The 15,080-nt window shown below is 39.7% G+C and overlaps 2 protein-coding genes across 3 annotated transcripts; one reads left to right on the top strand and one right to left on the bottom strand.

Moving 5' to 3' along the window:
* Positions 1-6: 6 nt before the first annotated feature.
* Positions 7-11,226, bottom strand: LOC148371961 (uncharacterized). Of its 2 annotated transcripts, none has more exons than XM_088326595.1 (5): positions 11,138-11,226; positions 9,911-10,882; positions 9,378-9,681; positions 7,143-7,562; positions 7-4,341 (listed from the first exon to the last, which is right to left on the bottom strand). In XM_088326595.1, exons 3-5 carry the CDS (start codon positions 9,631-9,633, stop codon positions 3,581-3,583), a joined length of 1,437 nt encoding a protein of 478 aa, XP_088182721.1. In that variant the 5' UTR covers positions 9,634-9,681; positions 9,911-10,882; positions 11,138-11,226; the 3' UTR covers positions 7-3,580. The 2 variants fall into 2 exon arrangements, with proteins under 2 accessions (XP_088182721.1, XP_088182720.1); XM_088326594.1 differs by having other exon boundaries at positions 10,836-10,882; positions 11,138-11,225.
* Positions 11,227-13,867: 2,641 nt separating this feature from the next.
* On the top strand, positions 13,868-15,080 carry LOC148371960 (trypsin-3-like). Its single transcript, XM_088326592.1, has 5 exons — positions 13,868-13,987; positions 14,066-14,228; positions 14,305-14,558; positions 14,641-14,777; positions 14,856-15,080. The coding sequence occupies exons 1-5, from the start codon at positions 13,948-13,950 to the stop codon at positions 15,003-15,005; spliced, it is 744 nt and encodes a 247-aa protein (XP_088182718.1). The 5' UTR covers positions 13,868-13,947; the 3' UTR covers positions 15,006-15,080.

The following is a 15,080-nucleotide window of genomic DNA, read 5'->3' as shown; positions in this document are numbered from 1 at the left end:
GCAAAATTGTGAATTTTGGGACTGTTTATTGCTCGTTTGGGGGAAAACAACAGCAAGGGACAAGGACTTGGAAACTGCATTTTGAATTACACATTATATTGAAAGGGGAATATATTTTTCAGAATCGTTCAGCCCTAATTACAAACATTTTACTCTCAAATGCTATATAATAACATGACAATATGCTTTATACATTACAAGCTCTAATTAAAAGCATAAACATTAACACCTTGCAATGTCTAAAGGAGTAGTTGGTCCTCAGCTCTCATTTTCAGGTGTTTTTTCCTCACATAATATTATGTACAAACGAATTTAAGGCCACTATAAGCTCAAATCTATTAGTTTGTTCTAACAACTTTTAGGTGCAATGGGTATTTCTGAAGCATAACCCCAAATACTACAGCGACGGAAATACAAATAAGATTCCTTTTCATCTCCTCCATGATCAAGTATAATGTGTGCTTTCAGATACCACCTATGGAAGAGTGGCAAAATGCAATAAATGAAAACTACTTCTGGAAGTAAAAACATTTGCTAAATAACAGGCAACTATGTAATACGGTGTTTCATTTTTAAAATAGGGAGTTGCTATAAAATATGTGTTGACCAATGTTCCCTCTAAATTTCCACGGGTCTGAGCGTTCACACAAAGTTGGTGAGCAACGCTTGAAACAACAGTGAGCAACAGCAATCCCAAGTGTGGCAACTAATTATCAAACATGTCCAAAACTTGACATCGAGTTACATTTTGCTGAGTTTCCGGCAATGCAAAATTATTTTTCATTTTTGAATGAATTGACTAATGTACTATTGCAAAGGTTGTACGGCCTACAAACGTCATTTGTTTTTACAATTCTTTCACAAGATTTCCATTTCTTTTTTTTCCTGGTATCTTTTGTCGCATAATACTAGCATTTTGGGGGGCTTATTTAGTCGGCTTTCACGTTACAGAACTGTATTTAATTACATTTTTTAAGTGGAAGTTCAATGTTGGCAACAAGATTGACTTCATATAATTGCAAATGATTTCGATGCAAAACAAACTTCTTATTCTTTTTCCCTTTTTTCATTCCTTTTAAAAAAAAATCTTATTGTGTTTATTTTTTCCCAGCTGTTACTTTTTTCTTGCTTTTTTGTTCTGTTTCCTTTTATTTGTTTCTGGCTTTTTTTTTTCTCAAATTTTCCTGCTTTTTCATTCTCTTTTTCTCTCCTCTCCTTTTGTTTCTTTTTTCCCAGCTCTTCACTACTTTTTCATTTTTGTATTTTTTGTATTTTTTGTTCTATTACACCCCCCCCCCCAAAAAAATCTTATTTTTTCCCAGCTGTTACTTTTTTGTTCTCTATTTCCTTTTATTTGTTTTGGGCTTTTTTTCTCAAATTTTCCTGCTTTTTCATTCTCTTCTCTGCCAATTAACCTGACATGCATGTTTTTGGAACGCGGGAGGAAACCTGAGTGCCCAGAGGAAACCCACACAAGCACTGGGAAAACATGCAAACTCCACACAGGAAGGTTTGATTTCATGACCTCAGAACTGTGTCGCACATGCGCGAACCACTGTGCTGCCGTGCGGCCCGTCAACTTTTTATTTTCATGAAAATGTTTATGTGAATATGGGAAATTGGCTGTTAGATTTCATATACATTATAGGAAGGAGCTCTTAAACTTCTAGAAAGACACCCAGGTGCTTTTATTTTAGTTTGGTATTTTTTGTATTTTAAACGGCACGTCCGTGACTTGTATTTTAAGTAAAATCACATTGATAGTTACCTCAATGTTCTCTAGTTGATTAATGATAGTAACCAAATACAGCTATAGTGGGTGCTTTGCGAGTGGCGCCTGGCTTCGGCGATATCCAGTGGACATTTTTAAAACTGCTATTCAATTTTCTTTTGTGCTTTTCTCAGCATTGTCTTGTGGGCCACTTTTGGCTCACGGGCCATAAGTTGGAAATAGGTGCTCTAAATTGTAGTCATCAAAAATGTTATAGTTCAAGATTTTTTTTTTAAATTTCCAATACTTTGAATTTTGTCTTTCAATTAACATCATTGAATATGAAAAATGTTTTTTTAACCAAGTAAGCTCTTTTTTTACGGATGAGCGAAATGGAGCTTTACACCAAAATACAATGGCGACCAATTATGAAGGTGTTGCATCTGAGTCAGATCAGGAGGATTCTCCTGCTAATGGTAACGACCCTAACCAGTACTATCCATTTAATTTTGGGGAGCAAACCCCTACCCAAACATACAGGGATCGCCAGGTTGTACTTGCCCAAGCCACACCACAGGAAGTGGTGCCCCTACAACCCATGTGGTTAAGCGATCCATGAACCCTATTTTCTTTCAAAATATCCTGATCCAGAATTACCTTACCGTTAAACTCAAAATTTTGGATTTCGGAGTGATTGATGGGTTTTAAAGAGGGGGCTTGTCGGCTTAGGGTTCAATTACAGCTCCTGGTCTCCCCATGCGGAGTTTGCATGCTCCTTGAGTTAGCGTTTTTCCTCCAGGCACTCCGGTTTCCTCCCACATTTCAAAAACATGGACGGCCCAAATTGTCCCTAGGTGTGAATGAGCGAGTGAGTAGTCTGTCTCTGGGTGCCCTGCGATGGGCTGGCAACCAGTTCAGGGTGTCCCCTCTCCACTGCCCGAAGATAGCGGGGATGGGCTCCAGTGCCCCCGCGACCCTACTGAGGATATGTGGTGCAGATAATGCATGGATGGAAAAGATAAAGAATTGTAAGTACATATTTTATAATATAAACACCCTATTCCAAATATGGATAGCCATATTACAAAATTGCCTTGTATTTTGATTTTTTTTCTCTCAAAAGTTGTTTTCATTCATTTTATTTTGGCACTCTTAGGCTAGGTCCACACTGCAATTCTGATTTTTAGGTGAAATCCGATGTTTTGCAAATAAATAATACTTTCATGTGATGTCCTGTGTGAAAGGCTAAAGTTCCCCGCATGTGCAGAAGAGGACACGTGACGTCACTCGCAATGCGCTCAGTGTTTGCAGAAGTACTCATGGATGTTAAAGGCGGAGCGTATCTAGCAATAATAAAAATATTGTGCTACCAGAGGCAGCACATGTACAACATTATTACCGTACTTTAAGAAAACAGAGAGCCAGGATTTTATAGCATTTTGTAGGGCAGTGGCAACAACATCTGTCCAGGACAGAGTTGTCCCCCCTAATATTAATTAAACCCAAAACCTCGCTTTCCGTCCATTAAATGCTCTCCGTGTTTTCTTCCGCCATGGTTGTTGATTTCTTTGCTTCCTCCCGCCTCGTAGAACACAGAATAGTGACGTCTTTGGCCTATTGATGATCTACAAGTTGCTTGAATGCGTCTCAACCACTCACATAGCGGTCACATCCCAAAAAAATTAGATATGTATCGAATTCAGGACCACGTATGAAAGTGGCCAGGGTCTAATGTTAAAAATCAAATACGTGCCATTCAGACGGACTTTAACAAATCAGATAGAGGTCGCATTTGTGTATAATAATTCGATTTTCTTGCAGTGTGAACCGAGGTTTAGGCTCCCCTAATCACCAGGTCCTTTCCTGAGTTCAGCGTCGTCTCCTGCGCCGGTGTTCCGACGCTTTTCCTCGCCGTAGTTTCTGCGTGCAACCATTAACACTGGCGGGTGCGCGCACAGGAAAAGTAGCTTGAGGGAGTGGTGAGTGCGGCGAAGAAATCACGGTTTCGTCGGAAGGACTGAGCTGCAGGTGATGCGTTTTGTGTAGCTCCTGGACGGCATGCTGTGCTATTTCTATCTGCGAATGCTGATCGACGTGTTGTTGCTGCGAGTATTGCGTTTGTTGCATGCGTTGCTGTTGTTGTTGCGCCTCCAGAACCCCCAAAAGCCTCTGCAGCAGGGCGTTATTTTGCTGCAGACTGAGCGCCAGTGCCTCCTGCGATGCCACCAGCGTTTTCATGTCCTGCCTGAAACAGTCGGCAAACTCACGCAAACTTTTATCCACGCGGTTTCCCAGCTGGATGGCAGCTTCTCCCAGTCCTCGGAGCTCGTCCTCAAGCCAGGATCCGCGTGGTGGCGCTTCCAAGAGACCCTGTTGCGCTCCGAGGGACGGCTGGGGACTGCCGGGGTCCGGGCTTCCGTTGAGAAAGGGGGCGCTATACAACGGAGAGGGAGGCAGCCATCGTTCCGAGGCGGGAGGGGCACTGATGCCTAGACCTAGTCCGAGTCCTAGTTTGTCTTCCATGCTGTTGTCTTCATCTTCGCAACCAGGGACTCCAACGTCTCTCTCCTGCTCTGGGTTTTCGTCGTCCTTTTCCAACGCGTCCTTCTCGGAGCCCTCTCCTCCAAAACCTGAAGGGAAGCAAAGTATGGGGATCTGTAACCCTAAAGAATGAAAATAAGCACACTTTGTGCTTCTTATCCTGGAGCAGTGGTTGTGATTTTAAAAAACAAACATTCACATTGAAGTACAAATTGAAAAGTAATTAGGTAAAGCAGTGTTTCTCAGTGGGGTGCGGTCTGGTCTTCATTGGTTTAATGGTCTTTGCCTTCGCAAAATAAAGCTTAAAAAAATGAATGTCAATTACAGATGCTCCCCTACTTATGACCATTCGACTTACGTAGGTAGGAACATTTTTTCTGAGGTGTCGAAAAATATCCCGACATTGCTGTAAGTTACATTTTGGATTGTGTGCACCTTTTTCCGAGTACAGGACATTCCTGTCATGCTTCCACCAGCATCCACCCCGAAGAAGAAAATCCGCTTCTTCTTCCTAGTCCGTGTGTAAACATACTATACTGTATCTCCGACGCGGTAAGAACTTTGACATTTTTATTCTTTAATATCACGTGCATCCATTCAATGCATCTGTACTCTCCTTAGCACAAGGGTAGGCAAACTTTTTGACTCGCAGGCTGCATCGGTTTGAAAACATTTGCACAGGGGCCAGCCAAGAGGGAAAAAAATAGTTAATGATGTATATGCCGATAGTCTTAAATCCAATACCCAAGCAATACAGGAGGAAAAAAGTTAACATCGGCCAATCCATATTTTCTTGTTTGCATTACCTGCACAAGTTGTGTTTCTTTGTCTATAAAGAGACCATTTCTTTCAATTAGTTTTGAAACACACAAAATATACAAATTAATATATTAATTTACAAATAAAAACTTTAAGAGTCATGGCTAAGGAATATCTTTCTTTTTTTTCATCCTTTGCAATAAATTTAATAACTTGATATTTTTTTTTCCTTTTAAAACATTCACAGAAAAATATAGCCAGCTGTATGAATGTTGGCCATGAGCGCAGTGAAAAATATAGTTTTTATATGGGTATACAAAAGGAACCCAGGCTAAGAAATCCAGGCGAGTGAAATCGTGATGCCTTAAACCAGTGCTTCTCAATTGTTTTCTGTCACGACCCCCTTTGAAAGAAGAAATCCTTTCGCGCCTCCCCAAGAAGTCTGTCTCTTTATCCGGGTTAAGTATTTTTTCATGGGGTCACTTGAGGGTGTGCTCCATTTCCTATCTAGACTTAAAACTAAATGTTTATACTCTGTGTTGTATGCACTGTGTGTAGGTTTCTATTTTATATTGAATTGCATTGGAATGGTGTTTTTTTTCAAATGTTCTCCGGTTGATGAATAAAAAACATTATAGAGCTACAATGGGTGGTTTTGACTGGTACGTGCACTTGACATGCAGTGGGCCTATTTAAAACTGCATGTCATTGTTTGACGAGATGCGGCTCATATTTTTCTTACGCTTTTCTCAGCATCCTCTCGTGGGCCAGACTTAAACCGTTGGCGGGCCTTATACGGCCTGCAGGCCATAGTTTGTCTACACCTGCCTTAGTAGATGATTGCGTTAATGGTCTGCAAAATGACAGTTGACACTCGGCAATTCACAACACACAAAAATGCTGGTCAAGTTTGTTTACACATGTTGGGCATGGCAAAACGCAGATACAGCGAAGAGTATACGAAATATGGATTTTATTATTAAAATGTTATTATTCCAGGAACTTAAAACTGTTTGTTCTTTGGTTTCAATGTATTATAGACAGGATCAGGAGGGTTACTTTCCAAATGTATTTGTATACATTTACTAGTTACCTGTTGAAAAATGTAATCAGTAACATAATCTGAATAATATCATATTGCAGTATTGTTACTTTTGATTACTTTCGGATTACTCAAATACCAAATACGTTAATAAAAGACAAAATAAATACAATTACAAGGTCGGGTTTTGCTTGTAGTCCTACAAAAAAGTGCTCTAATTTTAACCGCTAAGTAAAACTAACACTTTCTCTTTCACATGGCACACAAGATATGCTACGTTTTAGTTTACATTGAGAACCCAATCTAGTTTTAAAGTCACCAAGGGTTAAATTTCTAAATTTTCCCAAAATAATTTTGGGTCTTGTGTCCAAGTTCCAATTTTACTTGAAGTGGGGATGCTAAACCTTTTGACAATATTCAGATTTACTAGGCTAAGTAAAACATTTTGTGATCTTTTAGTAATTTAGGAACACAGATTAACTTAAAAATACAAAGAGAAAATCATATTTAAAAGCATTACTGTGTGAGCAACTGCGCTGTCATTACGAAACTGCAGGCTCGCTAGAATAGAATGCTATATAGGAGAAATACAATACGGGCAACACAGTGTATGAGTTAGCCCTCTGTACAATTTGCGCAACAGATTTGGACATTACTATGGCACTTGCGCCTCATCTGTTTCTCAAGTGACAGTGATTGGAATTTTGACGCAATGCGTCGTTCTGCGGATTATGTACATGAATATATAGTTTTAAATAAAATTGTAATCCTGCAAAGAATTCCTTATATTGACTAAATGTACCTGCAATCCCTATTACATATTTTTTTCTGTAACTGTAACAGAATAGAATTACATTTTATTTTGTATCCTAATCATGTAACGCCGTTAGATGTATTCCTTTACTTCCCAACCCTGATAATAGAGTATTTAAGACATGAATATGAAGGATGAAATGAATTAATAAAGGTTTCTATCTTGTGGGTTTTGACTATCGCTAGTACGTTTTGGAACGCAACCCCGGTGAAAAAGGAAGGATTATTGCATTACCCGTTAAAACACCTAGTCGTATGAAGTAAGCCGTACAATACCTGTGTCTGACTCAGGGAAGCACGTGAAAGTGGGCTTTGATCTGGAGCTTTGCCTTTGCTTTCCATGTTGAAGCCTGGGGCTGGACTGGGAGGACTGTCCGAGTACTGACGCCCTGCCGGAGGGCAAAGACCAGCTTCGGTGGCGGGCGTCCGCCAATCGTCCCCCATTGCGTCTTTTGAGGTCATCCCAACGTTTTTTCACCTCTCGGAGTGTACGCGGAACTCTGGACACGGCGTTGACGCTCTCGAGAATTCCGGCCCAGATGCGTTCCCTCTCGCGGCGCCGGAGCCGCCCCGCCGGGCCAAACAGTTCTCCCTCACGACGCGTCACCTCGGAGACCAGCACCTCTAGTTCGGCCCCACTGAAGCGACTTTTTCTTTTACCTGCGCCATTGGCGGCCAGGGCAGACATATTTCTGTCTATAGTGGCACAACCAAAAAGGAGATGCGTTAGATTCTGTTTCTACTAAACTGTGAACAATAAAGTCTTATGGACCCCTTTCCAGCCTATGTCACCATCCGACCAGCACAGGATGCATGCACATTGTTGACCTAAAACAGCGGGACATTGCAAATTTGAATGGAGTAAGAAAAGAATGTATGTTGAGTTGCGTTTTTAAAGTTGCGATGTAAAAAAAAAAAAAAAAAATCCCAGCTTTTGTGTTTACGGTTCACAAATTACAATTTGAAGGAACACCACTTTTTCTTTTCAAAAGCACCGTCGGTTGCAAGTCATTAAAAGAACTGTCTGAAGGTCATTAGGAATGCCCGCGTTTGTGGTTCTCTCTTCATATCTGGTAAGTTATTGTAATGATCTGGTTTAGATTTACTTGAATGCCGAGTGCCTTAGTAAGTGTAAATAGGATTAGTGTCGGGGAAATTCTAAATATTGGCGACTACTGCTTAGAATAGACATGATGTCAGCCCGCCAACAAATTCAATCCAGCCCGCGAGAACAAAATGAGCCTCTTTTCGTAAAACAATGACCAGCGGTATTTAATATGTCCACTGGATGTCACCAAAGCATGCAATAAAATAATTCTGAAGCTTGGTGCTTAAAAAAGGAGCCATTACTTCGCTATTACTCTTAAATGGGTTTTTTTAATGAATAAGTATAATATAACAATTTGTATATTTTGTGTGTTTCAAAACAAATAAGATGAAATGGCCCCTTTATAAACAAATAGACAATCAAACAGAACTTGAGCAGGTAAATGCAAACGAGAAAAAGAGGATTGGCTTATGTTACCTATTTTCCTCAAATAGTGCCGATGTATCAGATTCAAGACTCTATCGGCATATACAAATAATTAAATGAATCAATCAGTCCTTGTGCAATGTCATCAAAACCAATGCGGCACAAAACTCAAAAGGTTTGCTGACCCCTGCTACAGACTAAGTTTGCTAGAAAGTTTGCCAGAAAATATTTTATAATAGTTATTTTAACAATATTGAATAGGTTATTTACTAGAGTATAAATGACTATTTTATATGCATTTAATAATAATACAATAAAGTGTTCATAATAATAATTATTGTTTGTCATTATCATTATTGATCCCACTGATACTAACTTCGTGATTAAGGTGGGCGCAGGTAAAGACAAGTCAATGCTCTTAAAGTTTAACTTAAGTGTAAACTAAGCTACTGATAATATGAACTGGTCATCTAAGCCACCAATTTCATACTTTCACCTTTCTGTCATGAAAAGGTATTTAACTCGTCAGTGGTTAGCACATTCGCCTGACACGCTAATGGTACCCGGTTCGAGACTGGGTGGAAACATATGTTGGCCTGGAGATGGATGGGTGCCACCAGGGTGTACTTGCCCAAGACACACCATTGGAAATGGTGCCCCTACGACCCTAGTGGTTAAGGGAGCGACCCACAACTTACCCAATAGGGACAGAAAAAGTCACACAAAATATCGCCACACTGGGGCTTGCCCAATCTAAGTGTAGCGTCGACCAAAAGAACGAGGTTTTTGTTGACCTTGACCACTAAGATAAAGTTTATTGCTGCTTACACATACTCAGTGCTTATTTGAGATGATACTTTCTATGATCCACCATGCTCTTCAGTCAATCAGCTGGTATAAACTGACATAAATATGCTGTTTTGCCTCAACAAAACGCGCGCAGCTTGGCTTCAACACACTTGCTCATAAACATGGAAAGGGCTCTATTATTTAAAAAATAAATGCATTTGCTTCAAGTTGAGGAGAGGGGGTCTTACTTTGTTCAATTGACAAGAGGTCGTCTGAGGACACGCCGGGCGCCATGAGTTTGGGGTGCACCACTACTACGTTGAAGGGCAACCCCCCGCGCAGTGCACTGCTTTGGTCACAGCTGCCCTCAGAGTCGTCTTCATCCCTGGGAAAGCCGTCGTCGGAGGCCCCTCCTGCGGAGTGTCCCTCAGGAGACTCCACTTTGATGTGCATGGGAGGAGATTGCTCATACAGCAGCCCCCCGTCCTCACAGTACTCCGTCATGGGTTGGTGGCCGATTTTAGCGAACTGGTGGGCCGGTCAATTCTGGTGCTGCCGAGCATGACTCCATCAATGCCAGATTGAGATAAATTTGCAGATATTGTCTAAAACATTATAAACTCACTGCACAGTTGTGGTAGCACAAGTTTGCAAAGTAAATCCTAACATTTGTTCTATGTAATTACCACTAATTTATTTGGTTTTCATTCCATAGTGTTTCTTTTGACGGCACCGGTCCTGGAAGTACTGAGAAACAAATCAGTAGTCCTGGTGCATGTACCTTATACTCCAAGAATGCATGTTCGACTGCATTTACGATTAGGCTTCGTAGAGCGTTTTCCATCCATTGTGATTGGTTTGCCAGGGGAATCAAAGTTCCGCTGGCTGAGATGGGAAGCTGCGTCGTCCCTACCTCGGACTCCTTGATCAATTTGACTTATTACTTAAGTTTACTGTTAATGTTGACTCCCTTTTGTGTATTGCTACCCAATGCAACATCTATTGCAGCCTGGTCATTCTGGAAGGGGGATTACCTCTTGTGTGACCTCTACTCAAAGTTTCTTATTTTCCTCATGCTGAGGTTTTTGAATGTTTCCTTGCCTGCATGCAGGTTTCAGATCAGGGGATGATATGATAGTGGCCTACGCAGTCCTTTGAGGCTTTTTGTGATTAAGTGCCATACATATAAATGTGCCATGACTTGACACACACTCAACCAAACTCGTTAATTAATCAGCATCCATAATGAGTAAAGCTCATTTACAACGCTTTTTTAAATAATTAAATAACTAATCTCGAAAATTTTAACGGTATAGATGCTAAAGTTAACTGTGTGTTTAGTTTTAAATTATTTAAACTACAGACCCAGCTACCAGAACAGAGTTTAAAAGAATCTATTTTAAGTCAACATGAAATACTCTTATTCAAATTTTCAAGTTGATTACAGCACAGGTAGAAAGAAGTCATTAAGTGTAATGACCAGCCTTAAGGGGAGCTGCAGCTGTGTATATGCCATTGAAAGGTAGTAAACGCCACCTGAAATTAGTTTCCACAAGTATTTTGAAAGTAAAACGCTTTGCATGAAGCACACACGATACATATGTAGACTAGCGCAACAAAATATGTACGCCCAGTTTTGAAACCAATCTCTACTATACACTAATTGACTTGATTTTGCTACTTTCGCTTTCCTCTGATCACCCAACTGTTTTGACAGAGCTGCATCATCCCAGCTTGAGGATCCCCTCCGACGCTAAAAGACAACAAACCAACGTGAAACGTTTAACAAACACACCACAAACAGTCACAAAGACATTGACATGAACGCTTTGTTATTGCTGCGCTTCGACGCATCATGGTTGCGCACTGGACATACGTTGACAGGGTATCAAGCAGAGAAGCTAGCCAATAACTAAAACGCTAACACACACTCTGGCAAAGGCGAGGCTTGATTCACAGAGAAAAGCGGTTATTTTAGGTAAAAAAGGAGAAGTTGTCGAATTCCTACCTCATGACATCAAAATGCAGCGAAGATAAAATGGTAAATAAATCGGAAAGCTCAGCTACCGGACACAAACCAGAGACCGGCGCGTTCGGATGACGTCAGCAAATTGAAGAGCTGCACCAATCACAATACGCATTGTAATTCGTCGGATGGGGAGAACGAATTACGAGATGAATGATGAATAAAAACATAAAATAATATGACAATATATCAAACGTTAAACAAATTTGAAAAGCTACTGTCCCGAAAAAGATATTCATTTAGGTAATTATTTAGATGAAGAGCTTAAAGCAGGGGAGGGCAATATTTGGAGTTGCGGGCCACATTCGGTTAAAATAATTTGACCAAGGGGTTTATCCATTTTTTTCATTTATGACATGTTATATTTCTTTATATTGTTTTTTTTAATATATTAGTATGATCAAATTGGTTTTAAAATGCCTATGATTAAATCAAAGTAAAATATTAGGTCCATCTTTAAAGCACTTAATTTATTCATATTTCAATTTTGCAGTTTTACAGTTGTATTTTTTCTTAGTATTTTTCTATTTTTTTAGCAGTCAGTTTTTTGATATTCCTGTATTATTTTAGAGTATTACTCTAGTATTACTCTTTTTGTAGTATTTTGCGGAATCCTGGCTTCTCCGTGTTACATGTCGAAGTGTCCTTGGGTAAGACACTGAACCCCTAAAACCCCCAATAAGCAGGTTAGCGCCTCACATGGCTGCACGGCCGCTATTGGGAAGTGTGATGCACAATGCAAAGCGCTATATAGATACAGATCATTTCATTTCATTTCAATATTTATTTAGTAGTATTTTTGTAGTATTTATGTTGTAATATTTATGTAGTCGGTCTAGTATTTTGTATTATAGTATTACTGTAGTGGTATATTTGTAGTATTTCTGTAGAAGTTTTGGAGGTATTTAAAAATAGAGGTATTTTTTAGTATTTCTGTACTATTTCCATAGTAGTATTTTTTGTAGTATATCTTTGGTACTTTTGTAATATTACTATAATTGTATTTTTGCAGTATTTCTGTTGTAATACATCTGTTGTAGTATTTTCATATTATTTTGTGTTTTATTTTCTTTTTTGATTTGTTGTTTTGTTTTTCCTTTGTTATGTTATGTTCGAAAAAAAATGTTTCATTCAATCATATTTTAGTATTACTATAGTAGGTTTTTTTTCGTATTTCCACGGTATCTTTTTATTTTTAGAATGAAAGCAAAGTAATGTATTTGGTCCCTGTTTTAAGCACTAAATGCAATACTTTGTTTTGTAGTAATTTTGTAGCATTTTATATTCCTTTTGCAGTAGAATTTGGGTTGTAGACACACAAAGAGACAATGGGGACACAGTTCGCACCCAAAAACGTATCTTTATTGGTAGTACTTTATTTACAATTCTATTATCATTATACTCCACGACCCTACTGAGTATAAACGGTGCAGATAATGAATGGATGGATTATCGTTCTATTTCTTTGAAAAAGCCTGATGTGGCCCAGGTGGCGTAGTTTGCCCAGCCCTGCCCTAGCCTTTCACAATATTTTTGATTTGTATTATGAATAATTATTATGGGATGTATATATTATTTTATACAATTTGGCATACTGTTTTTATTTTCCTTCTCTTTTACATTTTTGATCATATTTTATATTTCGATGTGTTATTGAATGTTGAAAAGTAAACATCTTTTCTTCCTCTGCGTTTTCGATTGATTCTGGTAAAGGAGATTGAAGGTTATCAAAATAAAGGCAAGTGAGATGAGAAGTTCTAACTGCAGAATATTTTGGGCATGAATGAGTCACAGACAATGGCTGCTCAAAGTTCACTTGAGCACTGACAAAAGGGCTTGCCATCATCCTGATAATAAAAGGTTTTGGTTTGAACAATTTTATTGACACTATTAACAGCAAATAAACAATGTGAGGTTTGAACAATTTTTCTCGACAATTTTAACAGCAATTAGGCATATTCAAAATTTCGTTATATCTGACATTATGCCGTTTTAACAAAATTTTCCGACATTTTTATCAGCAATTAAACACACAATTGGCTTCTTTAAAAGTTTGGTAATTTCCAATTGAAGAAGTCTTTGACACTGATCTGATAACACCCAAGGCCACACTTGGCAACAACATAAAACACAACTGAAAAATTGGAGAAGCTGATTAAAATTGAAAAAAGTTACATAAATACAGTATGGTTCAATTAAGAAGTTATGACTGACTGAAGTAATCAAGTTCTGAATGAAATAATACAAAAATGACTAAATATAGGCACTATTATACAACAATATAACTATTTTTACTACAATTATTTGTATATTAAGGTCAGGACTAAACAAGTTGTTTTAATTCTACTTCCTTCTTTTGAACACGAAAACAATGCAATGCAATGTCAGCTTTAATCTGCTTTTCTTAACAATGCTAAAACAAAATTCCTGATTAATTTGTGTGGAAAAATATGCAGACAAAATGTATCTTTTTATATTTTACAGGGGACGTTTCAATTGATTCGGAAGAGAAACTTTTTGCTCCTTTTAGATTGATTTATTTTGATCAAATGGAATGTTGAATAGTTCTATTTCTATCTGTGTCTATTTTGAAATGATCAACAGAAAAAAGTTTGGATCATGCTGGGACATTTCCCAGCTGGGGTAATGTTTAATCATTTTGTACAGTACGTGGGAAAGACCTTGACATGAGGTTTGAGATTAAGAGTTAAGAGTGTCAACAGTTAGGAAGTATATAAACCCACCGATCTTGTTCCTTCAATGTGTTGGGCCACTGGTTTCAAAGCACAATCATGAAGTACTTCATTCTCCTGGCATTGTGCGCTGCAGCTTGTGAGTATTCGCTGAGAAAACTGTGGTGAGTTAATGTATTTTTTCTCTTGAGTTAAAAGTCTTACGCTTCTATCACAGTTGCCGCTCCCATCGACGATGAGGACGACAAGATTGTCGGAGGGTACGAGTGCAGAAAGAACTCTGTGCCCTACCAGGTCTCTCTGAACTCTGGCTACCACTTCTGTGGAGGTTCCCTCATCTCCAGCACCTGGGTGGTGTCTGCTGCTCACTGCTACAAGTCGTAAGTTTCCAAAGCCGGCAAGAGTTTTCTGCAACATCGTAAACTCAAATGAACCGAGCTACTTGTGTCTGTTCAGCCGCATCCAGGTGCGTCTGGGTGAGCACAACATCGCCGTCAACGAGGGCACGGAGCAGTTCATCAACTCCGCCAAGGTCATCAAGCATCCCAGATACAGCAGCCGCAACCTGGACAACGACATCATGCTCATCAAGCTGAGCAGGCCCGCCACCCTCAACAGCTACGTGCGCACCGTGTCCCTGCCCTCAAGTTGCGCCGGCTACGGCACCCGCTGTCTGATCTCCGGATGGGGCAACATGAGCGGCTCTGGAAGTCGGTGCAAAACCCTGACATTGAAAAACTCTTACTTCAGGTGTCGACTCTCACATCACATGTATCGTTTCTTCACCGTTAGACAACTACCCTGATCGTCTGAGGTGCCTGGATGCCCCCATCCTGAGCGACAGCAGCTGCAGGAACTCCTACCCTGGACAGATCACCTCCAACATGTTCTGCGCCGGATTCTTGGAGGGAGGCAAGGACTCCTGCCAGGTATGAGTAAAACCATCCGATTCTTCCAATGACCAATCTCCTCAATGCTCAAGAATCTTTTAAAATGTATCCGTGTAGGGAGACTCTGGTGGCCCCGTTGTTTGCAACGGCTACCTTCAGGGTGTTGTGTCATGGGGTTACGGTTGTGCCCAGAGGAACAAGCCTGGTGTCTACGCCAAGGTCTGCAACTACAACTCCTGGATTCGCAGCACCATGTCATCCAACTAAGAGGATGACATTCAATGTGTCATAAATGACAACAGTACCACATTCGGAAATGCAATAAAAGAGTTCCCATCATAA

This window comes from Urocampus carinirostris, chromosome 2 (assembly GCF_059441175.1).
Source record: "Urocampus carinirostris isolate Australia breed hairy pipefish chromosome 2, RoL_Ucar_1.0, whole genome shotgun sequence".
NCBI lineage: Eukaryota > Metazoa > Chordata > Actinopteri > Syngnathiformes > Syngnathidae > Urocampus > Urocampus carinirostris.
Note: the sequence above shows the minus strand (reverse complement) of the source record. Positions and strands in the feature narration are given on the sequence as shown.